This window comes from Schistocerca americana, chromosome 8, assembly GCF_021461395.2.
Source record: "Schistocerca americana isolate TAMUIC-IGC-003095 chromosome 8, iqSchAmer2.1, whole genome shotgun sequence".
Lineage (NCBI taxonomy): Eukaryota > Metazoa > Arthropoda > Insecta > Orthoptera > Acrididae > Schistocerca > Schistocerca americana.
Genome location: NC_060126.1, coordinates 319,696,231 through 319,724,207, shown reverse-complemented (window position 1 = coordinate 319,724,207; position 27,977 = coordinate 319,696,231). Strand labels below are relative to the sequence as shown.

At 41.4% G+C, this 27,977-nt stretch overlaps 1 protein-coding gene across 1 annotated transcript in view; it reads right to left on the bottom strand.

The window, feature by feature from the left end:
• LOC124545240 (phospholipase DDHD1-like) overlaps positions 1-22,390 on the bottom strand; it is a 190,258-nt gene extending 167,868 nt beyond the window's left edge. Inside the window, exon 1 of the mRNA XM_047124112.1 lies at positions 21,587-22,390. Coding sequence (XP_046980068.1) covers positions 21,587-22,214 — 628 coding nt within the window. The 5' untranslated portion in view covers positions 22,215-22,390. The remainder of the gene's footprint in view (positions 1-21,586) is intronic.
• Positions 22,391-27,977: the final 5,587 nt, after the last annotated feature.

The window sequence follows — 27,977 nt, the reverse complement described above, 5'->3', positions numbered from 1 at the left end:
ATCATCTGCAAGGCAAGCTGAGAGCTTGCCAGCATGGCACACACAATAAGAACATGCACTATCGTCAGTAGACTACTGCAGCTGCAGTGAGGAGGACCCTCCCGATACAGAAGGAACTCATGGGTGAGTCTCATGTGGCCAATGTGTGGTCAACACAACACAATGGCATCTTTCCAAGAGGCCTGGAAAAATGTATGTCACATCTTATTGGGTCCCTTAATTGCTCTTAACTTTTTTGGGGTCATAGTAGCTGGCCATGCCAATTCCCAGAGCCCAAAAATATTACATCAAAGTTGTAATCAGAAGGCTGTGTCTGGTATTCTGATGTGAAGATGATCTCCTGTAGTTGCGTCTCCAGCTAGACAGTCGGCAAGTTCATTTCCCGGAATGCCAATGTGGCTCAGTGTCCAGTTGAGGTCACTGACTTTCCAGAGCTGTAGAGGTCGACCAGTAGGTCATGGATGTCGGCAACCAAAAGATTTTTGGGATAACAAAGGGATATGTCTTTTAAGCAAATCAGGGAATCGCTACAGATCAGAAAGCTTTTCATGGCCAGAGATTTGACCTACTCCAAAGCCTGGGATATGGCAACCAACTCTGCAGGCCCTCAGCAGAGAGTGCCTCCCATGTCCTCTTGCAAGTGGCAAAGCATTACTAAACATGTCATTGACTTTTGATCCATCCATGTAGATGCATGCTGAACTAGAATAAGCATGGAGGATCGACTGAAACAGGTGTCAGAGAAAGGTAGGATTAGCGTCATCCTTGGGGCCACAAAAGGGATCCATCCATATCACAGGACAGGGTACAGACCATGAGAGGCATTGAGAGGGAGCCCCAGGAAACAGACTATAGAAGGCTGTTGGTGGCCCTCCAGTAGAGTATCAAGTCAGATAGATCCCAGCTGGTCTACCCAGTTTCAAGTGATGTGTGAACAGTCTGAACTGTTGGTTAAGGAGCAGAGTTGAGTGACATGGGCGAGTACGCATCTGGCACAGAGTGTGAGTGGGTAATTAGCCGGAGGCTGCTGTTGTCTAACCTGGACAAAAGTGCAGTTTGTATCAAAACAAAGGAAACAGGGGTGTTGGGAGCAATATGTATCATCTATGTGATCCCACATCCCATTGTCCCAAGTATGGACTAAATCCACCACAAATGGCAGTTTCTGGCATCCTTGACAATGGTAACATCTTCACAGATCCTGTGGTAATTGCTGAATGTTTTGTGGCACACTTTGCTAAAGTATCTGCTTGCTGTAGTTACCATCCTTATTTCCATTGGAGGGGAGGAGCATTTCCCTCTCAATGATGGGAAGGTATTATTATTCCTGTTCTGAAACTGGGAAAGGACCCACATATTTTAACTAACTACTGGCCAATATCTCTGACTAATGGGCTGTGTAAGCTATTCAAATGTATGGTCAACTGCCATCTTTGTTGGGTCTTGAAGCCGGAGAGTATATACCACGATTCCAAAGTGGCTTTCAGGCTTTCCAGTTGACCACAGATCATGTGGAAACATCAGTGTGCAATGCTTTTGCGGATCACAAACATCTGATTGCTGTGTTTTTAAATGTTTCCCTCATGAAATGGAGGGATTGATCGCCCAGTAGTTTAGTCCCTTTAAACACATACAGAAGGCCCCCGTTGCCAACCGCACGCCAGTATGGTGAACAGGGTCCAGCACGCTCAGTACAGACGATGCTGCCGACCCATAGGCAACACATCCATAGTCTAAGCAGGATAAAAGCCGCACTTTGTAAAATCTCAGACGAACTATGCGGTCCACTCCCCATGACAAGTTACTAAGAAAATGGAGAGCATTTAGCTTCTTCATGCACGTTGCTTTAAGCCAGCAGAGATATGGCAGCCAAGTTAGATTGTCAAATAAAATACCTAAGAATTGAAAAGTTTCAACAACTTCAAGTAACTTGTCACCAAGATAAATTTTTGGGTGCAGGTGCACAGTCTGGAGTCAGCAAAAATGCATAACTCGTGATTTTGTAGGAGAAAATTGATAGTCGTGATCCAGGGCCCAGTCACGTACTCTACAGACAGCCCCTTAAAGTTAGTGCTCAGTGGCACACAGTTACACGGAGGCACATTACAGGTACAGATCATCTACATACAGCGACGCAGAGACTCAGGGGCCCACTGCATTTACGGTACCACTGATGGTGACAGCAAACAGCATTACACTCAGTACTGATCCCTGGGGGACTTCAGTTTACTGTATTCATTGGTTGCTGAGAGTCAATCCTATTAAGACCCAAAAAAGTCAGAGAGATTGGAAATTCTGGACAAAAATGTGTTAACTGTTCCAGAAAATCAACTCCTGCAGTGTAAATAGTATGTGATGTCACCAAGTGGTAATATATACCTTTTGTAGGGCAAAGAACACAGCAATCAGATGTTTGTGATCTGCGAAAGCATTGCACACTGCAGTTTCCACATGATCTGTGGTCAACTGGAAAGCCCGAAAGCCACATTGGAATCTTGATATATACTCTCCGGCTTCAAGGCCCAACAAAGATGGCAGTTGACCATACATTTGAATAGCTTACATAGCCCATTTGTCAGAGATATTGGCCAGTAGTTAGATAAAATATGTGGGTCCTTCCCCAGTTTCAGAACAGGAATAATAATACCTTCCCATCATTGAGAGGGAAATGTTCCTCCACCCCAATGGAAATAAGAATGGTAACTACTGCAAGCAGATACTTCAGCAAAGTGTGCCACAAAACATTCAGCAATTACCACAGGATCTGTGAAGATGTTGCGATTGACAAGGATGCCAGTAACTGCCATTTGTTGTGGATGACCGCAGACTGGAATAGAAGGGAGAACCGATAGAGGTACTCAGGGTACCCTCCGCCACACACCGTCAGGTGGCTTGCGGAGTATGGATGTAGATGTAGATGCAGTGGATTTAGTCCATACTTGGGACGATGGTATGTGGGATCACATAGATGATACATATTGCTCCCAACACCCTGCTTCCTTTGTTTTGTTACCAACTGTGCTTTCGTCTAGGATCTCTTGAATGCTATTAAATTAACTATAGAGGGATGGCGCTTGTGTCATTGAACTGCCTTGCGGCATTCCCTGATAGCTGTGGCTATATCTTCAGATCCATCATTGGAATGAGCTTCACTAGTAGGGTATCCTTGCTGCAGCAGCATGAATAATAGTATCAATAGTATCTTGTAACACATTGTTGATATCCGTTGCATAACTGGCTGCAAATATGGCTGTAGAAGAGAAAGCCTGCCAGCCTAATTTCCAAAGCAACCAACGTGGAGCATGTACCAGATGTCTGTGAAAATAGAGTGGGAGAGAACAAAAGGAAAATGGTTGCTGCCACAAAAGATCATGACAGATGCGCCACTGAATCAGGGGTAAGATATTCGAGGTGCAGACTGTGAGATCAATAGTTGAGTATGTTCTGTGGGCCCCATATCAGTGTGCTTCAGCTCCAGTGTTGAGTAGACAGACATCCAACTCTGAAAGGAGGTGTTCTGGTACCTGGCCTCTGTAAGACATAGAGTCGCTGCCCCACAGAGAATTATGGGTATTCAAGTCCCCAGTATGAGGAAGGAAGGAGGTAGTCGTTCCCACCCAAATTAACAGGTAAACACTGATGGCCATGGACCCTAGTTCAGTGGTAAGAGGTACCTGCTCACTAAAAATATCAGACCGTATGAGGGTACAAACCCCACCAGACACTCTATTGACATTAACACAATTGGTGCATCAGAGTTTGTAGTTTCTCAGAGCACAGAAATGTGCTACTGTAAACTAGGTTTTCTGAGATGCTATGCCTATTACAGAATGAGTAGCCAGTAAATGATGGAGTTCAGTCAGATGGCGATAGTAGCTGTTACAACTTCATTGAAGGAGCATTGGAGTCAGGTCTAAGAAAGTGGCAAATGGAAAAGATGGGCGATTACTTGGCTACCAGGTCGCAGTCTGCCTGATTGTGTGATACATTGTCAAGGTGAATAGGCTTGACCTTTGCAGGGGTGGGGAGCGGAACATCCGAAATCTCAGAAAGTAGTTTATCTTTCTACCTATCCTTGTGAGACTTCAATCTCTGTGAAGATTTGCTGATTTTATTATCTGGGAGCGAAGAGGACCACACTTTTCTTCAGCCCACAGCCTGTGGCTGCTGGTTCTTGTCTTGAGAGGTGCCACCTTGACACGTGTTCTCGTCCCTGATGATTAGGCATCTCTGGCTGCACCACTGGTGCGGCAACCACCGATGCTACAGGAGCAGGGAGTGTGGGAGTTGATATTCCCATCCCCAACTGTGGAGCAGGCTCTAGAATATCAGCAGGCCTTGCCGTCAGGTGAGGTATGGACTGACATAACAGTAGCAAAATTTGAAACCATAGCAGTCAGATGATGTCTTTCAGATTTTAACTTTGATTCTTGATAAGACAGGTGGTCAAGTGTTTTATGCTCCTGAATTTTCTTCTCCCTCTTAAACACTGAGCATTGTGATGAACGAGGAGGGTGTGGTTCCAGGCAGTTGACACATTGAGGGGCTTGGTCACAAGGGCTGCCCTAATGAGATGCCCATCCACATGCCTGACAGATAGCCTCATTGGAATTGCAGCAGGACATGTTTCTGAACCTCTGGCACCTGAAACACTCATCAGAGGAGGAAAATAAGGCCTGACGTCACACCTATAAACCTCTCAGGCAAAATGTTGCCATCGAAGGCCAGGATAAAAGCTCCAGTGTCTGCTCTATTATTTTTTGACCCCTTCCAGATGTGGTGAACAAAATGGACTCCACACCACCAGATTAGTACCAGCTCTTCAACAGTTTGTAGTGTTGGGTCCCAATGGAAGCTTACACCTTGATTCTATTGAGCTTGTTATGAGGAGAGATGGTGACTGGTGTATCTCCAATCTTTACACAGGCCTGAAGTGCCCATGATTGATTGGCGTGCAATGTTTTGATCAGCAAAGATCCATTTCTCATCTTTTCTATTGCTGCTACATCTCCAAACCAATCTTCAATATTTTCAATGAAAAACAGTGGCTTCATTGTAGTGAAAGATCTGCTGTCAATTCGGAAACAAAGCATGAACTCGGCAAACTGTTCACTTCCATTTCTCCATACTTGGCTCTCGTCTTGACGCACGGTCAAAGGTAGAAATGCCACAGGATTATTAATCTCTTTATTAAAATCACTGTTCCTGATAGTTAAGACGGCCGTGTTGGCATGGCCACCATTAAGTTTGATGTATTTCACTGCAAATCATCCGATTCGATGCCACTCACTTTGATCAGAGGCTCTCTCCTTGGGCACCACCCCACCGAGGGATAGGTCACCTGGCACAGTAGCCGTTGCCCAGAGTCACGGTACACCGAAGCTGATAGGCACCTACACCTTGGCTGGCACAGGGAAGTAATACCAAGGTAAAAATGTGACCAAATAAGAAGACTCCTATTAGTTGCCTCTTAGGCCAGGCAAGGAAGGGCTGCAGGTCTAGTCTAGACCCCTACACCACAAAGGGGGAGGGGGTTCAGAGCAGAAGGAAGGAAGGGGGAAGTTTCTGCATCCAGTGTATCATCTCAGGCTGTTATGAATATCCGTACAAATCAACATATAGACTTTTCCTGGCACCCTCTACCGGTTGACATGGTATCTACAGTAGGCCTGGTAACAGTTGAGGTTGGACAGTGATTGCTAGAAAATCATGTTTCCTATTGAGCTATGCAGACTGTCAAACAAGATGACCATAATTATCACATTCCTGAGAGATGGCAGTAATATCTACTACAATTCAATTGGATGATCATCTTTTGGATGTCTTTAGGAAAGGAAGTGAAGGGGCCTGAATGGAAGGTCATGCTCCAGAAAACAGTTTTTGTCATTGGTTATAATGGTACAAATCTGTCTTTTGGTGATGATGGAGGAGTTTTATTTTGGGCCACTGCAGTTTTCTTTCCTTTGTCTTCCAACTGGACATGAGCAGTAATCTTCAAGATCTGCTCTTCTCTGGCCATTGGCATTCCTCTTTGCTGAATGTTTGTGCATTGGTGCAGTGTAACAAATAAAGTTGCAGCTCAGGTGCCTGTACCACCTGCATTTGTTAATAGTCTGTGTATCTACATAAATTTTAGAAGTGAGCTGCTTTGTTGCAGAAGCAAATTATTTTAAGAAAGTAGAGGGCCGTCTTCCCTGAAATGCTTTCTTTGCCTCAGAATACGGTACACATTTCATGATTTTGATCTCCTGGATCTTCTTCTCATCAATTAATACTGGACATTCTTAGCTACACACAGGCTGGCTGTTAGAACAATTGACACATTTAGGCAGAGCTGTGCACTGAGTACCTGGCCTTGTACAGATAAGCCACATCTGCCAAATGTAGCTAAGAATGTCCTGTCTTTGCAGAGAGAGAAGCAGCCCAAGAGATCAAAGTGACAGAGCGCATCTCATACTCTGATGTGAAGAAGACATCTAAGGCCTCACAGCCACAAACTTTTGTGCAGACACTTGCCTCAACATTGAAGCAGCCAGTACAGAAAAGTAGTGTTGGGACCCAGATGCTGACAGCTGAGCAGAGCACATTTACCTGCAGTTGTCAATTTAGCTGCAAATATGCATAGAAAGTCAAGAAACCGCACTTTCCTACATCTGAAATAGTTATGGCAGCTGATATCAGCACAGATGTTCAAACACTCACAGAAGGCAGGGGAAGATAACAAAAAACATATATCTGTAAAAATGGCCATCACCACTGTCCCCCAAAAGCCATGGTGTGGATGAAAACCAAATGGTCAAAACAATCCAGTCCAAAGCCATCAAACCATGCAACCATTGTCCTGCCTGATGGATCAGATGATGACCATATTATCGATGGAACAGATGTCAATGTCTGCCTGCAGGAACCATAGAGTCCCTCAAGTAACAGCCCCCCCCCCTTTCCAGTGCTGTCTCCCTACTGCAAAGGAAGGATAGGGCAAAGGACAGAGGAAAGCCTCACAGTTAAAATGGCTTCCATACTACAGTGGAACTTGAGTGGGGAACTACATCTATTAGCTCAACCAATGTGTGTGTGTCCGTCCTCAAGAGAGAGACTTTAAATTCCACATAGTTCAGCACTGGAAGGGTCATTCAGTGCTATCAGTCTCTCAGCATCCTCTCCAGCCATTGCACACACTACCCTAAAAGCTACCATGACTGCCATTCAGTAGGACAGATTGGATGCTTTACAACCAATTTGCCATGTTTGTCAACCATAACAGCGTCCAGGAATGGTTTGATCATATTACACAAAGCATACATTTCCCAGTCTTCAGGCCAATTGAAATGGCAGCCTGTTCTTTAGTGAAGTGACAAATGCTGCTCTGCCATCAGCACTAAGAAAAGGTCTCCAAATTATTAGCGAGAGCTAGAAGACTTCGGGGCAACAGTTCTTAATTGCCACCAAGTATTCCACTAATGTTACAGTTGTGTGAAAGTCCATCAGGAGCACTTTTGAGAGAGGAGAGAGGTGCTTCATGGCTGTTGTAATGTGGAATTACAAACTCCACACCAAATACGGAATCGCAAACTCAAGACCAACCCACGAGACACTGGCCAGGCCAGACTTTGGTGGCCTATTTTGGCACAGTTGTCATCACTACCAGTCAGGATTCAGCTTTCAGGTGGTATAGAGTGACTACTGAGAGGGAGAGTTGATACTTGAATGTCACCACAAATGACGAATATAACTTCACTTTCTTCATGTGGGAGCTGGATATTGCATTATCTGCAGCTTGTGATCTGGTCTTGATAGGATCCATTATAATACGTCATGACACCTTGCAGGACATGGCAAAGAAATCCTCCACACACTTTTCACCTTCAAATTTATTCGCATTTCAGTGTCAGATCATTTTTCCAACTCACTGCGAGAGGACATTTTAATTCCACTATTAAAAAATGTGAAGGACAAATCATCCCTGAGTAGTGTTGCCTTCACTAGCAGCAATAAAAAGAACTTAACGATTGGATGGTCAACTATCACCTTGTCTAGATATCAGAATCCAGGCAGTTCCTTAGTTGCTGTAAGTGTGGCTTTTGGAGATATCACTCTACTTCTGATAATTTGGCTCTCCTGGAAGTGGCTATACAACAGGCTTTCCTGCACCATGATCACCCCCTCGCTATATTTTTTGTAATCGAGTAGATCTAAGGCACAACCCAGAGGTATATTATCCTAAGGCAGCTTCATGAATTGGGTTTTTGAGGATGTCTTCCCATCTTTATGTGGTACTTCCTCCCACCCCACTATTTTACATATCGAGCTGGTGACATCCTCTCTTACCACTTCGAGCAGGAGAAAGGTATCCCTTGAGGTAGTGTTTTAAGTGTGACAGTCTTTGCCATACCTATAAACTGTATTATGTCCATTGTTACACCTCGTGTCCAGTGTTTTTTGTTTATTGATGTCTTCCCTGTATTTTGTTCCTCTTTGAGCCACGCAACAAGAACAACTCATCTGTTACAAATGACTCTTTGACAGTCTGATAAGTGGGCAGGGAAGAAGATTTTCAAATTCTCAACTGAAAAGAGTGTGTGTGTGTGTGTGTGGGGGGGGGGGGGGGGGGGGGGCGCACGCTCTGTCTTTCTAAACATAGATGTTCAACAATTTTAAGTTTTCCTGCGTTCAGTATGAAGGACACTGTCCTTAATTTTAAAAACACAGTGAAGTTTCCGGGCCTCACAGTTGACTTGAAACTTTCATGCTTGCCATGCCTTCGGGTCCTAAAAAGACAGTTCCTGAAAGCACTCACTCATTATTTTAAAATGTCTTAGCCACAATTCATGTGTGGCAAACCAGACTTTCCCACTCCAGTTTTACAGGGCCTTTGTGTGATCTCATCTTGATTACGGGTACACAGTGTATGGGTCTGCATGACCCTCTTTTTAACATGTTGGATGTGGTTCACCATTAAGGAATTCGGGCTGTTACTGCAGCCTTTCGAACCAAGCCCAAACACCGAGCCTTTGTGCTGGAGCTCATGAGCTGCCGCATCACATCAGGTGACGACTTCTTATGGTGCGCTAGGTCTCTAAAAGACTCTCCATGCAACACACACCTACACACCATACCACTGCTCAGCCATCAATGGGAAGGCTTTTCCAAACTTGTCACTGAGCACTATAGGTTTTGTGTGAAGGACTGCCTTTTGGAAATGGGTGTGGTGGTTTTTTAAGGCTTTACACTAAAGCCGTCAGCACATGGACCGTGCTGTCGAATGTTAACGTTGTGCGTGCCAAGTTCAACGTGCTGCTGAATGCTCAGGAACGACGTGACTTGTGCATATGGTACATGGGCCCTAATGTGATATATGCGATCGCAATGCACTCCAGCGGCAGTTGAGGGATGTTTCTAGTTCATAAATCAAATTGTTTACTCAACGGGCACGCGTAAAATTCCCACGTTAGCTCTATTAAAACGCACATTTCCTCCATCGTCCATGAAAAGAAAAGTACCATGTCCAATCAATAAGGACACAGACTTATAAAAGTTCCATTACAAACAGTGTGGTACAAATTTGGAACACTTCTCTGCATAAGATAAACATTATTTCATCATTCCCACATTGTAGTAAAACCCCAAGGTCAGTCTTACTTGATCACTGTTCCTACCCAGTAGCAGAATCTTTGCAACATGTGAATTACGAAGCGTAAAAGAAAGAGGAGCAAAATATCTTCATGCACGTAGCACAAGCTGTCCTGTAGATTAAGCCAATCGAACAAAGTCACCCCTCAAAAAAAGGTGAACTTATATTTACATAAGTATACTTATATTAAACTAATAATAAAATATCAGAACCTAATAAAAACGCGAATGTTAGGAAAAAAAAAATTGGAAAAGGCGAGACGCGAACCACCGCCCCACCACACTACTCAACAGCTGACAGTGACACTATTCATTACCCTACACCAACAACACAGCCTTTATGGCATAGTATGTCCCCCTACTGAAAACCTTAGTCGTACATATGTTACTAATTGAAATTTAATATAACTAATTGCACCAAGAACAATGCGTTTTGGGTGGATCTTCAGTGTGTCGCTGCCTTCAAATAGCCTACTCTCAAAATACGCAAGTTACAATAATTCTTTTGCCACGAATATGATGTTTCACATTATTTTATTGCAACGAATCACACAGCTAACAACGGGTTTCCCAGTCATTCTCAGTTTGCTGGTGCTCAGAAACAGCATATATACATATAGGCTTGAAATGAATGCCAATATGGTGCCTCACAACTCTGTACTGAAGGGAGACAGCGTGCGTGTGATGTAGGTGGTGTTGTGCCATCTCATTGGTCAACGCTCAGATGCACGCTCAGAATATCTGACATGCCAGATACTTCTCTGCACATTCGGAAAGACTCCCGAACGTGTTATTCCACGCTATGACATCAGAAACTCGGCACGCTCAACGTTCGGATGCACGGTCTGTGAGCCGACGGCTTTAGGCTGGAGAAAGTCTCCAACTTGGCTCCTACAGGCCCTAGAATTATTTTACACTAGACGAATTTTAAGAAACATTGGACTCCAGATATTATGTTTAAATGTCTGTTTTTAACAGACATCAACCATGGACCTTACCGTTGGTGGGGAGGCTTGCGTGCCTCAGCAATACAGATAGCCATACTGCAGGTGCAACCACAATGGAGGGGTATCTGTTGAGAGGCCAGACAAACGTGTGGTTCCCGAAGAGGGGCAGCAGCCTTTTCAGTAGTTGCAGGGGCAACAGTCTGGATAATTGACTGATCTGGCCTTGTAACACTAACCAAAACGGCCTTGCTGTGCTGGTACTGCAAAAGGCAGAAAGCAAGGGGAAACTACGGCCGTAATTTTTCTCGAGGGCATGCAGCTTTACTGTATGGATAAATGATGATGGCTTCCTCTTGGGTAAAATATTCCGGAGGTAAAATAGTCCCCCACTCGGATCTCCGGGCAGGGACTACTCAGGAGGACGTTGTTATCAGGAGAAAGAAAACTGGCATGCTACAGATCGGAGCGTGGAATGTCAGATCCCTTAATCGGGCAGGTAGGTTAGAAAATTTAAAAAAGGGAAATGTACAGGTTAAAGTTAGATATAGTGGGAATTAGTGAAGTTCGGTGGCAGGAGGAACAAGGCTTTTGGTCAGGTGAATACAGGGTTATAAATACAAAATCAAATAGGGGTAATGCAGGAGGAGGTTTAATAATGAATTTAAAAAAAAAATAGGAATGCGTGTAAGCTACTACAAATAGCATAGTGAACGCATTATTGTGGCCAAGATAGATATGAAGCCCACGCCTACCACAGTAGTACAAGTTGATATGCCAATTAGCTCCGCAGATGACGAAGAGATTGATGAAATGTATGATGAGATAAAAGAAATTATTCAGATAGTGAAGGGAGACGAAAATTTAATAGTCATGGGTGACTGGAACTCGAGAAAAGGAAGAGAAGGAAACATAGTAGGTGAATATGGAATGGGAGTGAGGAATGAAAGAGGAAGCCGCCTGGTAGAATTTTGCACAGAGCACAACTTAATCATAGCTAACACTTGGTTCAAGTATCATGAAAGAAGGTTGTATACACGGAAGAAGCCTGGAGATACTGGATGGTATCAGATAGATTATATAATGGTAAGACAGAGATTTAGGAACCAGGTTTTAAATTGTAAGACAGGAGATGGGACCTTGATAAGCTGAAAGAACCAGAGGTTGTAGAGAGTGTCAGAGAGAGCTTTAGGGAACGATTGTCAAGAATGGGGGAAAGAAATACAGTAGAAGAAGAATGGGTAGCTTGAGAGACGAAATAGTGAAGGTAGCAGAAGATCAAGTAGGTAAAAAGACGGGGGCTAATAGAAATTCTTGGGTAACAGAAGAGATATTGAATTTAATTGATGAAAGGAGAAAATATGAAAATGCAGTAAATGAAGCAGGCAAAAAAGAATACAAATGTCTCAAAAATGAGATCGACAGGAAGTGCAAAATGGCTAAGCAGGGATGGCTAGAGGATAAATGTAAGGATGTAGAGGCACATATCACTAGGGGTAAGATAGATACTGCCTACAGGAAAATTAAAGAGATCTTTGGAGAAAAGATAACGACTTGCATGAATATCAAGAGCTCAGATGGAAATCCAGTACTAAGCAAAGAAGGGAAAGCAGAAAGGTGGAAGGAGTATATAGAGGGTCTATACAAGGGCGATGTTCTTGAGGACAATATTAGAGAAATGGAAGAGAATGTAGATGAAGATGAAATAGGAGATACAATACTGTGTGAAGAGTTTGACAGCGCACTGAAAGACCTAAGTTGAAACAAGGCCCCAGGAGTAGACACCATTCCATTAGAACTAATGACAGCCCTGGGAGAGTCAGGCCTAACAAAACTCTACCATCTAGTGAGCAAGATGTATGAGACACGCGAAATACCCTAAGACTTCAAGAAGAATATAATTATTCAAATCCCAAAGAAAGCAGGTGTTGACAGATGTGAAAATTACTGAACTATCATTTTAATAAGCCACGGCCGCAAAATACTAACACGAATTCTTTACAGCCGAATGGAAAAACTGGTAGAAGCCGACCTCGGGGAAGATCAGTTTGGATTCTGTAGGAATGTTGGAACACGTGAGGCAGTACAGACCCTACGACTTATCTTACAAAATAGACTAAGGAAAGGCAAACCTACGTTTCTAGCATTTGTAGACTTAGAGAAAGCTTTTGACAATGTTAACTGGAATACTCTCTTTCAAGTTCTGAAGGTGGCAGGGGTAAAAAACAGGGAGCGAAAGGCTATTTACAATTTGTACAGAAACCAGATGGCATTTATAAGAGTCGAGGGGCATGAAAGGTAAGGTGGTTGGGAAGGGAGTGAGACAGGGTTGTAGCCTATCCCTGCTGTTATTCAATCTGTGTATTGAGCAAGCAGTAAAGGAAACAAAAGAAAAATTTGGAGTAGGAATTAAAATCCATGGATAAGAAATAAAAACTTTTTGGTTCGCCGATGACATTGTAATTCTGTCAGAGACAGCAAAGGGCCTGAAAGAGCAGCTGAATGGAATGGACAGTGTCTTGAAAGGAGGGTATAAGACGAACATCAACAGAAGCAAAACGAGGATAATGGAATGTAGTCGAATTAAATCAGGTGATGCTGTGGGAATTAGATTAGGAAATGAGACGCTTAAAGTAGTAAATGAGTTTTGCTATTTGGGGAGAAAAATAACTGATGATGGTCGAAGTAGAGAGGATATAAAATGTAGACTGACAATGGCAAGGAAAGCGGCTCTGAAGAAGAGAAATTTGTTATCATCGAGTATAGATTTAAGTGTCAGGAAGTCGTTTCTGGAAGTGTTTGTATGGAGTGTAGCCATGTATGGAAGTGAAATGTGCACGATAAATAGTTTGGGTAAGAAGAGAATAGAAGCTTAAGAAATGTGGTGCTACAGAAGAACGCTGAAAATTAGATGGGTAGATCACATAACTAATGAGAAGGTATTGAATAGAATTGGAGAGAAAAGGAATTTGTGGCACAACTTGACTAGAAGAAGGGATCGGTTGGTAGGGCATATTCTAATGCATCAAGGGATCACCAATTTAGTATTGGATGGCAGCGTGGAGGGTAAAAATCGTAAAGGGAGACCAAGAGATGAATACACTAAACAGATTCAGAAGGATGTAGGCTGCAGTAGGTACTGGGAGATGAAGAAGCTTGCAAAGGATAGAGTAGCATGGAGAGCTGCATCAAACCAGTCTCTGGACTGAAGACCACAACAACAACAACACTTTAGACAGGCACCACGATTTGAAAGTTGAGTACACTGACAGCTCCCAAGAAGGGGCATCCCTTGGGTGTTCAATCATCCTTCCCAATCGTGTCTTCAGGATTTGTCTTCCCCATCATTATACTCTATTTTCTACAGAGCTCCATGCAATCCTGAGGGCACTGAAGCAGATGAGTCATCTTCAGTGCAAACCATTTCTCACCTGCTCCGTTTCACTTAGTACCCTACAATTGTTGCAGTGCATACCCAACAGAGAAAATGGTCCAGTCCATACACGATCAACTGGATGTCATACAAGAGCAGAGGTAGGAGATGTAATTCTACTACATATTAGGGCACAAGGAAATTTGGGGAAATCAGTAAGTACGCAAAGCCACCAAGGAGGCCTGCAGGGAAGACAATGTGCCATTTCCCTGCAGATTGTCATCTCTTTGGTGAGTCACGTATCCATCAATAGTGGGGGGAAGGGGGAGGGGAAAGAGGTGGGGGACGGGGGGAGGATGAGAATGAGGAGGAAGAGGTGGTGGTGGTGGTGGTGGTGGTGGTGGTGGTGGTGTAGGGAGGCGGAGTGGCTGGCAGTAACAGACAATAAACTGCGGCTGGTGAAGCAAATTACCTGGCCTTGGCATTTCTGATGTCGGTCACTACAGAAAGATGAGGTGGCTCTGACTTTCCTCTGAATTGGGCACTGTGCTCTAATGCATGGTTTTTTACACTGAAGAGAGTCAGTCTATGACGTCAGTGGTGCGCAAATTGCTGTACATCGTATTTTAACTGAGTGCATATTATTTTGTGATAAGTGGGCACAAGCAAATTTAGGTGGAGATTTGTCCTCTATTTAGCTGATGGCAAGAAAAGTGTGGTTGAGCTTTTAAAATTTTGTTATGTGTCTGGACTCTGGCCAAAGACTTTAGGCTGGAGATTTCAGTGTGTTGTATAGCAGTTGGCTCATCCTTCTTATTCCAGTGAACAATGTGTGGCCATGCACACATACTTATGTTTTTAGGACAACCTTTATGTTTTTATTTGCAGTTCCCATTTTAATAATTTTGTGACCTTTATCCACACTCATCTCATTAAATTTTAGTATGAGCACTAAGGACCTTGCTGTCGTGCGCCCTCACTACAACAACCACCATCATAATCAAAACAGGCACTTCTCGAAGCAGAATATGATGGATGCAAGCCTAAACATCACGGGAATTACAAGGAACAAGTGTAATATCTTATTGACAGTCTGCCAAACACATAAATGGAATGTGTTATGCACTCAAGAAACTCACAGAGCCAGAGAAGGAACAACACACTAAATACAAGGAATGGGACCAGATGTGGAGCATTACACTCCAAACATGGCAGTGCCATATTTGTCATTTAAAAAATGAAAAACTGTGTCAGTTAGCTAATAAGTAACTAGTGGATTTTTTGTCTTTGTAAATGGTAAATGACACAGTTGCAGGCTTTTCTGAAATATCGATTATAATGAAAAAAATTAAGTGCTACATTCATTAGACCATCCATCATTGTGACCTCTGTAAGTAAAATCACAAATAATGGCATTGAAATACCAACAATCAAAAGTGAAAACTTCACAGTCACACCCATACACAAATCTCAAAGAGAAAAATTCACTTTCTCGATCCCAAAACCAAAATACCAAATTCATAGTAGAATATTTCAATTGCCACAGCATCAACTGGGGGTAAAACGAAACACATGAGAATGGGCACCTGTTGAAAGAGTGGTCAGATACAGGTGGTGTCCATTCTTCATGACCCAAAACTTCCCTGCTTCTTCACAAGTAAAATATGGAAGTGGGCTACAACCCTAATAACTGTATCACCAGCTCCAACATACAAGACTGCTGTATTAATACGGTATATCAGTCCATTCCTCGAACCCAGCACAGACCACCTGGGATACAGGCATACACCACAGTGAAGACTGCTAAGGTGCTGTTCTGCAGAAGATTTAACTTCAGGAAGGCCAAATGATAACCTTCCAGGAGGAATCTGACAAATCCATTGTGGACCTTACCCTACATCTGAAAATTGCCAAGAATTTGTAAAAATATTACAAAGAATCTCAAGACAACACATACCACAAGGCTGCAGACAGCAGCTCATCCAGGTCTCTCACAAAGACCTACTCAACTCCTCGCTAAATATAAAAAACTGTATCAGAAAGATCCTTTCAATGAAGAAACTATGACATGCAGCACTGATGGAAAAGCTAGTGAAGCTAGACAGACTAGATGGATTGCGAACTTGCAGAGGATGGACACGACACACAGCAGCAAAATAGCCTAGAATCTTATCAAAAAGCTCAATGGTGACCCACATGGCTCCAGAGGGCCTGCAGAGGTACACCCAACCACGTGGCCCATCAGCTCCTCTTGAATGGAAAGCCCAATAAAGAATACTAGAAAGTAAAAAATCAACAGGGCCTTACAATAAGGAATCCATACACTCTCAGCACCTTTCACAATGAAAGAACTCAATCAGGGCATCAATACTACAACAGACAGTATAGCGACTAGCATGAATGACGTGCATGAAGCAGGTCAAATATTTTGGCCTGGGTGCAAAAATGTGGATCCTGCAGCTTTTCAACCATTGCTGTGAAACTTACAGGCTTCCAAGGTTGTGGAGAAAGGCATGAACAGTGGCACTACAGAAGCCTGGGAAGGAACCACATTCACCATAGAATGCTGAACTATATCACTTCTTTGTCACCTGTACACATTTTATGAGAGATTCATTTTAAGCCACTATCAATCTGAAACTTACCACTCAAAAAGCTGGTTGTAGGCCTGGCAGATTATCTACCAGCCAAATTCTGTACTTGATAGAATGTATAGAACAAGGATATGAAAATAAAAAGATTAAAAAACTACCAATAGTCAATCGCAACTCCGCATGCAATTCGTTCAACCATAGGTTTCTCTTCCAGAAACTCTACAAAACACTAGGAGATAACCAATTTGTCAAGCTCATCGAGCCTCTCCCACAAAACAGACAGTTTTGTGTGGTTCTCAATGGCAAAACAAGCCAATGGAGAAACCAAAGAAATGGACTGGCCCAGGGAATCATTCTGGATCCCTTACTTTTTAACAGATACACTAATGACTAGCCAACACCTAATCATACTAACCATTTCCAATATGCAGATGACCTGGCAAATACAGATCGTGGGAGGGTTTTCAAGGACATGGAGTAGAAACTGTAGAAAACACTCATGGAATTGTCAGAATATTATCAAATTAACTTCGTGCGACAATCCTTCGAAGACTCAAGTAACCACTTTCCATCTATGATCTTGGCAAGTAACGTGAAAGCTCAAGGTTTTCTGCAGTAATACCACACTGGAACACACAGATAAAGCAACCTAACTGGGTATGGCAGTTGACTGATCTCTGACATATAGACACCACTGTGAAGAGAGATATCAGAAGGTGTTCTCCAGATATAATACTTTGCAAAAAGTTGTAAATAGCAAATGGGAAGAAAACCTACTATCCTGAGAACCACTGCACAAACACTATGCTTTTCTGTGGCTGAATATGCCTGCCCAGTACGAACTGGGCCAACCTGCATAAAGAAACATAAGACTTATTGAAACGTGTCAAATAACAACTGGATGTATGAAATCCACATCCCCCACCAAAGTTTTACAGAGCTACTGCTTTTTCGTATTCCTACTTCTGAAGAACATCTCACAAATTTACAGAGCGCTTCAGACAAACCACTGATGACTGACGTTCTCTCTTGGTACTGAGTGCAAGTCTGGATGCCAAGGTCCCATAGAAGGCTCTTAAATGTGGCCGTTGAAGAACCACCACCTGACTATCCACCGAAACAGGTAATGCGTGGTGGCTCCACAACAAACTGGGAAACATTGACAACCCAGAACTGCACCTGAAAAAGGGTGGCCCCATGAAAACAAACATTATCAGATGGGGTCATGGTAATCAGGGCGATGATAAAGTGCTGTGCAAGACATGGAACACCACCTAGCCAGTCCAAACTGTCCCTACAGATGCAACCTTGATGATTTGTGGCTGGACAAGAAAGAAGCTCTGCACATGGCCCACTACTGTGTGGAAAGACTATGATTTGGTTTCCAGACAGGAAAAAGGAAGTAAAGTAGTACATCTTTTAAATTTGAAGCAGAACAGCAACTATTATAACTGTGGTTGTATACATATGCTACTATGATGTTTTGAGGCATTACAGCACACAAACATTTATTTTATTCTTCATCCCACCAGTAAATATGTTGTTCTTTTATTTCTCAATCAAGCACACTGCATGCTGGTGTTTGGTCAACAAAATATCACACACACATTAAACAACTCTTAACAAATTCCATGCCAGATAATTTCAATGAAAAATTAATTTCTCCGTAACTACAAGAATCACAGTAATTGTGGAAGTGAGGTTAGCACACATCCAGTAGCAGTCCGACACAATGTATACAAACAGAGTACGAAAAGAATTGAGTGAAGTTTAAGGTTTTGCGGGATTTCTCTTGACACAGTTACACAATAAAGCTAGTTAGTGCAAAGTGATCAAAATGTACAATTTAAATATCTGTTAATCATCTATGAAAGAAGAAGCTAGTAGTTTTGTCAAGTTGGAACAACTGATGAAATTTAATAACATTTTATTTAATTTCGTATTCACTTCAAGGACAAGAAACTGATAGAGGAATACTTTGATGAGTAAGACATAGGGAAAGTGATGTGGATGAAGTGATATTACCCCTCCAGCACGTCACTTTTAGACATATCGTGAATAGGTTACGCAAGACTGAGTAGGGAATACAGACAACCACACAGCAGTCAATTGTGAGTGGAACAGAACAGAGGTGCAGCACGGAGACTGCAGAAGTAATGATAAATATGATACAAACCATCAGCTTTGATAGTGAGTCTGTCAACAATGTAGTTATTTATCAGTGCTACATAACAAACTATCATTGTATTTTGTATCGGACACCTGTGGGAATGTGCAGATTTTGGGCAAGGACATTGTTATTTTTAATTTATTCAAATATATTAAAAATTTGCAGACAACAGTGGGAAAATAGAAGTTTCCAGCTGAGACATTAATGAGCAATGGGAAACTAGAACAGATTATTTTCATCATACATTCTTTGTCTTTATCAACTCTCAGCCATACTATCACCTTCCACTCTAACCTAACATTGAACTAAGTTATACTAAAGTCTGCTACCACATCTCTCATTTCATCAGTGAAACCACTGATTAAAGCAGAACAACATTACATCCACAGATATTTACCAAAAAGCTCTCCGCTCTACATGGTACACCAGCTCCTGGAATACAACAGCAGATACATATCCTCAATAAAACTTCCAAGAACACTGCTCTGGAGTGTCAGAATTTTCAGGATTCCAGTTAATTCAGTAACTTCCTATCATATGTTTGCTCAGACTTGAAGCATCTCTCATTAGTAGGCTATTAAGTGGTTTTAAAAGCATAGAAATGCCTTTATTTTAACAACATCTCTATTACCTTTTCAATCCACCATTAATTTACTTAACTTCATACGATACATCTTGAAAAGGAGACAGCAAAAATTGGACCATGAATAAAACATGAAAGATATACCTACGCACGCTATCCTATGTTCCATCCCATAAAATTCAATAAGGTGTTACAGATGCAAAGCAGAAGGAGGACTTTTCATGAAGTTTAATTTGTTCTGTCAAACATCTGATCAATACACGAATGAAGTGCTGACATAAAGCAATTATATCATGTAATCTATTAATCGGTGAAATTTTGTCCTGTGTAACACTATCAGGGACAGCCAACAATAAAAAAAAAAAAAAAAATTAGGAGTACACCAAACAAAATCATTCTCTCTGTCACCATCTTTTCTGAGCTACGCAGATGAGTTATCCTTGCAATGCACCCTTCACTCCCACAACGCTCCTGACCTCGATCTTCATTAACCTCCTGCCGCCAAATCCTCCACACCCCAAAGTTTCCCCTTACTCTGTCCTATAACCCCCTCCCATTTCATGTCGCCACATCACCTTCATTGTGTGCCACTCCCTGACAGCTTTCACACCTGTGCCCACATGTCTATCCCAAGGACCTGATACCCCTCCCTTCTGCCCTCCCACATTCCTAGGCGACAAACCAGCTACCTCCCTGAAAGCCACTAGCTACCCATGCCCAACTCTCTTCTTGCCTCTTTCATCTTTCTCCCTGTATCCAGCTTACCCAACATAGCCCACAGCCCCATCTCTCTGTGTGTACGGGCCTCAGAGAGACCAATGGTACCAACCGATGACCATGTCATCCACAACCAATAGGCATCAGTTGATGTGTATATGGAGGGGCTTATGGCCAGTACACTACTCTCACGGCTGTTGTCAGTTTTCATGATCGTAGCCACTACATCTCAATCAAGTAGCTCCTCAATTGGCCTCTCAAGATTCTAAGTGCACACTGTTTGCCAGTAGCACTGTCAGATACTATGTAGCGGGCAACATGCCAACATTTATTGCAGAGGCTATAGGTAGGTAGGTAGGTAGGAAGGAGAGAGTGTGTGTTCCTTCATTTTTGTGTGTCCCTATCAATGCCTCAGCACCTCTGCTTTTTGGTGAGTGGTCTCTCTTAAAATTCATTATTTAAATTAAACAAAATTAAAGCAACATATAAGGCATTCTTCGCCACCATAACTGTTGTGAGGATTCCGAGCTCATATGTCGGGGGTGTTACTGAAGCTCTAAAATTTTTTAACAGAGGACCTGTTCACTGTCTCCAGAAAATGATTGTGACTGCTGGGGGAAGCAACAACAGGGACTGATAATCATAATAAAATTAAGTCTCATTTGGTGGCTTCCTTCAACAGACAATAAAATCAGAAGGGACTGTTTCATTACAATTAATGTCAATATGGTGGCTTAAACCAACATCAACAACAGTGCTTCAGAATGATGAGTAAGTGTTCAGTCCAACAATTTTAGTGTATCAGAATTAGTCATCACTCAATCTCACTTGAGAGAGCCTCAGCAATTATGTGTTACACTGCAAAAGCCGAAAACAGAACAGCACAATCATAGTTGTCCAGGACAGTTTTCTATACCAAACAGACACCAAAACATACATCTACAACTAATCCCCTTTTTTTATACACACAGGCCTTGTCACAGCTAATTACTGTATGACAAATGCAACAATAAGCAACATGAAACATTTAAGTGATATAAATGTGATTAATGTAAGCTACAGTTGGAACAAATATTTTAAATTAAAAATCTCGACAGCACTGTTGTTGAATTATTAAATGCATCATTTGCACCCACACTAAGTGTTACACAGAATATTTCATTCATTGTAACACATCAAATTTAACAAATTCAGTACTGTTCAGAGCTTCTTGGTTTTAATTAAAATCTACTACTGGTAAGCAAGGGGATCTGAGAATTTTTTTAGATGCTGATAAATACTTTGTTTGGTGTGATGCAAAAATCACACAGGATACAATTGATTACATATTGCTGTGTGTTTTAAGTAATGGCCATTTTTTGCTTCCAAAAACTTGAATAAGCACACTGCAGATAAATATTTTAATCAATAGTGACTACATGCACATTATAAATGCAGAGATAAAAGTCACATCAGACAGACTTGAAAATATGCCTAAAATGTGTATCAAATTGGTATTACATTATCTCTCCTACTTCATTTTAATGAATAACATAGTCCTTCAAGCAAGATGTATTCAGATAAGAAATTATGTACCTGGCCAATAAATGGAATTGCACTTCCAAGCATGGAGATCTACTTCATATAATCCACCACGGACGACGATTTTATGCTCAGAGTCTGTTGTAAAGCTTGAATCGGCTTTGCCGAAATTGTTGCTTGAATCGTCATGTTTAAAGCTATCGTTTTCTGAAAATAAGGCACAACCGGTATCGTTGGACTCTTCTGTCTCATTTTCCTTGTCTTCTGGGTAATGAGCACTATGCCACTTATGAAACACATCCTGGTATTTATATTCTATTCGCAAAGAATCATATCCACTAAATTCTAACCATCGCTTTTCAGTTTCACTTTTATAAAACCACCTAACTTCTTCCGGCGAGAGAACGTCCACAACTCTGTCCAGATTCTTCGACTCTGGAGGTACGCATTCCCATGTTGACAATGTACTGAAATTGGCGCCGTCAACAGTATCTGCCTGTTCTGAAAGAGCATCACTGAAGCACTCTGAAACGATTTCATTGTGTGTTACGTGCAGCACTTCGCGTGTCTGAGTTTCGGTAAATGTAAAACTATTGTCACTATTAACTGTCAGTTTGCGCAACTGTTCATCTATCTCAAAGGCAGTATTTTCGCTGCCTGTTGGATCACCAGAAAAATCCATCGGTAAACTATTTAGAACATGTGTAATTCACTCTTCGCACTAGGGCCCGCTACCTACATCAACATTTCCAACAACATATACTATACAGTTTGGAATGAAGTTATGACACTTCTACACCCACAGCTGATTCACGAAATAGCGCATTATTTCGTGATTCTGAGCTATAAACACTAGCAACTTCGTAATAATCGAGAATAAGACAATTTTCATAAAAATACTACTACAGTCTTCAAAAAGCAACCTTTCAAGAAGCAAAATACTACTAAGTACTGACAAACTTTGCGTAAGATCTTTGGAAGCATCAGCTGTTGCCTGAGGTATGTGTGACAGTTCATAACTTCATACTTCCTAGTGGACCGAATCGTTGAATGTAAGCTTGGTCGTTCTGCAAGAGCGCATATACATGCATCCTTAGTTTGCGATTACGTGAGACACAAACGCCCGTAACCGTGAAAATCCACAAAACATATAAATTACATCGGCAAAGCTAATTTTTTGTATGCTTGCATTCTACGGAAGATCGCTGAAACGCTACTTGACACGCGTCAGTTATGCCAGAGTTTACTTTTGAAACAATCTTGGTTTAGACCGCGTAACTGCACATTCATGCGACTAGATAGTCAGCAATTACAAAAAACATATATCATTTCAACATAGAATTTAATTGTAATCGTATCGCATCGCTCCACCGCCGTGTTAATGAAGGAATACTATAGGATACTGTAGATGTCTTGTGTAGTAAGATGGTATTGGCATTCTTTCGTAGAGGAAAGAAGTTTAATTAATTGTGATGGAAAGTCTACATCAGAATAGATCTACGTGGTACAAATCCGGGACAACATGGAATTAAGAAACCTTTGGCTGTGTAAGCTAGAACTTTTTAAGAGGCAGCTGTAAGGCGAATGTCAGACATACAAACAGGTCAGTAGTGTGGCCATGGGAATGAGGATGGCTCCTTCCTACACCAACTTTTCAAGGGCCTCTTGAAGGGGGCTTCTCTGGGATCCATGAGCCTTAGGCCCCTGGTTTGGTTTAGATGTCATATGGACTCATGAGGAGGGTGACCTGATAAAATTTTTGTAATCACTAAATGCAAGTTCCCAATTAAATATCACATGGTCCTGTTACAAATCCTATGTCACTCCTGGATGTTGATCTGTACCTCACCGAAGGCCGGCTACACACTTCCGTCCACATTAAACCTATCAGTTACTTCAACAAGCCTAAGACTTCGTAAAATCGTGCCCTGAAATGAGATCCATTATGTCCAACATTTTGCCCCCACATATAAATAGCTAGTCATCACTTCCCCTCCCAACTTGTGCAGCATCCAGGTAAGACCATATATTGCTCCTGCACCCATTTCCCCACCCTATGGCTACTATCATACATGTATCAGCCCTGTAACTGCCCAAACATGTACTATCCAAGGCAGAGCCACCTGTGAAACATGTTGTGTACCAACTGTTATATAAACACTGTTTGGTCTTTTACACTGATATTACTACCACCAAGTAATCAATTAGGATGAATGGACATAGAGGGGGGGGGGGGGGGAGTGTCTGTATTGGCAACACACAATATCCTTTTGCAGAGCATGTTCTACAACATGGCAGTCATAACCTTGGTGCCTGTTTCCCCCCAGACACCAGTTACTCAGAACTCCACAGGTGGGGGACTGGCATTACATGTCCTTGGTTCTCGCCACCCAGCAGGGCTCAATTTACTATAATTTATTCGGTCTCAGCATATCAGTAACTATTCTTTTCTTCACTTCCTGTTACTTTTCTATGTCTTTTATTAACTGATGTATCTATTTTTGCCTGACACCCCCCCCCCCCCCCCCCCCCCCCCAAATTTGTACCTCACATTATGCACTTAGCTTTCTGCTCTTATTAAGTCTTGCATGATGTTTCGTCAGTAATCTCTGTCTTTATTATTACCCATCTTCCACATTTAAGCTCTCAGATTTTCAAATCTCATCCAGTGCAGTCCCCCAACAATCAGTCTTTCCTTCTCATTTCATCTGCTAAGCCTCCCATGACCCAGGGTTCTGGGTGACTTTTCTGAACTCTCTCCAATTCCTAAGCCTCGCCAGCCATTTTCATTCGTCCCTCTTCCTTCCCCTTCACTTTCAGCATACGAACAAACTAATTTGTGATGTGAATGTAAAATAATTCATTCCACATATTTATGGTCTGTTGTGCAAAATGATCCATGGAACATGTAACTAACTGACAGGAAAAGGAGCCACTGCCTCTGAAAGCTTGCACATTTCTTTAACTGTCACGTATGTTTTCTCTTGCTGCCACTCTATGACAGATGAGGCAGACTTATCTTCAACTGAGGCCTTTTCATAGCACTAAGTGCATATTGATTCATGCCACTGCAGTGAAAGCTATTTGGGGTTGATTAAATGCAATACAATTTATAAACTTCTGTTGATGAAGTAATTTACAGCAAATCACGTGCACCAAAGAACTTTTATTTCAGCCTCTGCAAATTTTAAATACTTCATATAGAAGGACAAAATATTAAGTTTGTATGTGATCAACCCTAAGACAGAAACTGGGCCAAAGTTTCCATTGCAAACCATACAATGTCCCAACAACCATTGTCCAACTGTGTGTTACTAAAGGTTGGTCATGTCATATACATCTAGTTCTACTGGCATTACATGAAACATCATTTGACCAGTTGAAAAAACAGGTGGGAAAGCTGTAGGTCTCTGCCTGACTGGTATCTGACACTTAGATGATCACATCTAAGGAAGATTACAGAACTTCTGACAATTGGATGTGACTACGCGATACTGGAATAGTACATCAGAGTCTCAATATATTGATTCAAATGCATTACATACATCTAATGGATGTTTGACCAATGTGTATTTCATTTTGAGCTACTGATAAAAATGGTTTTCCTTGTACCAATACTGCAAATATCGATTTCATTCAAAATTAGATTAAAAATTCGTATCTGTTACAGAAGGAGAGCCATACAGTCATCAGATTAGGAAGCCATATTCATATGTAAAGGAATATTTAGGTTGGCAGCCAAAAACAGTTGCAGGATAGAATTTTTTTATTAATTATCCTGCAACTGTTTTTGGCTGCCATCCTTTATTGTGAAGAATTTTAACAGTTGCTGCTGCAGCCATGTTTAAAATCTTGGAATATTTAGGTGTCTTCGTATATTGAAAAGTACATACTTATATGAAATGTTGATGCATCTCCTCCTTCGGTGATAACAAAGATTTACTTGCAGTCATCATCCAACACTATGTACCCATGTTAACAGAACCAAACAATCATTAAGGCTAGCCAGTACCCAGAAGCACTGTTCCATTACAGCAGAAAGGTAGACAGTGTGGCAGAAATTGGCACTCAAGAGGGGACAAGGCGAGCAAGGAAGATGTGGCAAACAAATGTGTATAAGTATGATAAGTGCTAGAGCGCATACTGTTATACTGAATGTTACACTAGTATAATTTCATTTTAAAAACATTTGTTTGTTTCAAGAAAGATACCAACATTTTTTGGTGACACCAGACATTACATGTAGCATGTGATAAATAGTATTTGTTTTGGCTTACTATCTACACAAAGCAAAGATCTGCTGAAACACCAGAGCTACAATTAAGTTCTTTGTTTTATGTTATTTATCACCAATGAAAAATCATTCAAATTTGTTGAATGTTTGTAACAGCTATGACATGGGTGGTAAGGAGCATGTCCCAAAATCCCACAAAAGTGCACGGAGCAGAATTGGATATCAGCAATGAAATAAATTTTTTTGGTCTTCCTCCAGTTTGGTTCCATTCCATGTAAAAATGAGATGCGTGAAATTTGGGCTCAGTAGGATAAGGAGAAGGGGTAGGCCTTCAAAATTGGAAAGTCTGAAAAAATAAAATCAACTTTGCAAAATATTACTTCTGCAAGAGAAATTCATTAATTACCCAGTAAAGGTTGTTTGTTTACATAAGTATCCTTAACTAAAAGCATTCTCATGCCACAGATGACTTGTTTTGGGCAACATGATGACAGTGACACCAAGGCAAGTAGAGAGAAGACAGGGTGAGCTGAGCCATTCCTCTTTTACAACCCAACCCAGTTCATCCCAGTAGTCTTTCATTTTATAGGTATATAAGCCAATTGTGTGTCAAAGTACCAAACTAGATGTGTGGCAAATGTCGAGTTATTGAGAAAAAAGCACAAATTGTGACAGCGGAATGGGGGAAACTGCGAAGTAAAGTTAGAAGCTATGCATCAACAATGAGGGCAACAACAAAAACATGCTGGAAGGTCATCTGATGAAGATAAATGGAAAACAAATAATAATAATAATAATAATAAACTTGTTTTGTTCAAATACATTATATTATTCTTGACATAGCACGTGGTAATACTTTAAATATAATTACTGCTGAAAAAGATAAATAGTTTTTGTCAACCAATAGTTGTAACAATGGCTAGGGTTAATACACGGAATTGATCACTATCTATTTGAGAAAGAGAAATGAGAATTTCAGTGAGCAGAGGCAGCTAGAAAGAAGTAAATTTGAAGCAAATGTGAAATTCAACAATTTGGTAAGAACATTATTTATGAATTTATAATACAATGCTATAAATACATATGAAAATAAAATAAAAGAATAATTCACTACTCAATCAATGCTGTTAATTATACTCATGTCTCAGTAGTCTGATAAGACATTGTCAGACCTTTCTTATAGTTTTCTCTGACTCACTTGCTCAACTGGTGATGCTGAGTTCCAGTAATGCTGAACTGGAGTTATTTGATCTCAATGAAGCTCCAGGAACTGTCTCTGAAATTCCGTTGTCCCAAGTAAAAAAGAGAAGAGGACGTCAGTCACTAATAACTCCCTAGCTTGCAGCTGCCTTTGGTAAATGAATGATCAGTGACAGGAGAGCAGTTTGCATTTCAGTAGCTACAATCAAGGTTCTATGTCAATATACCAAATATTGTGCAGCCAACAGCAACTTCTTGGAGTGCACACATTGCAATCTGCAGCTGGAAAAGAGCATACTGCAGTTGTGTATAAAATCCTCAATGAGGTCTTCACTCTTATGTTGAAGCAATGGTTTTGGACACACCAGAATCTAATACGTGAACTTTTAGTGAAGCCTACTTAGATATGGTAGTGTTATGTCTGTCCATTGTCCACACTCATCATACTCCTCATCCATAACTGGATAAATTAAAATAATGAAGGAAAGAACTGAGAAATTATGTGTGTATCTAGCTGTACAGAGAATTTTATCAGAATAGTTGTGGTCGAAACCACAATATGATCCAAGTAGCAAATCATGAGAGATTCAAGTTTTAATTCAGCTGATTCATCTAAATTCTTGAGTGCCAGAAGCGAGTGAGATCTGCCATTGTCACTGAGTGTGGCAGAAATGGCCACGAAAACAAAATTTAATGGGATGCAGGTGACAAGAATGATAAACACACTGGGAAAGTTTTGAAGGTTAGCGGATGGACACAAACTGTGTCCTAAGCAGAGATACTGCACAGCTTGCAGCAGTGGACACACTTTCTTTCTGACAAGGTGGAGGTGTCAAGCTTCTTTTTTAAAAAAAAATAAATAAATAAACAAACAGAGGAAAAATAGGGCATGATACTGTTATTAATTGCAATAGTTAGGAGGCAGGCAAAATTATGGCAGATATCATTCTGCAAACATATCACATGAAGCTATTGATGGAAGTTATTCTAATATAAAAAACATCAACAGTG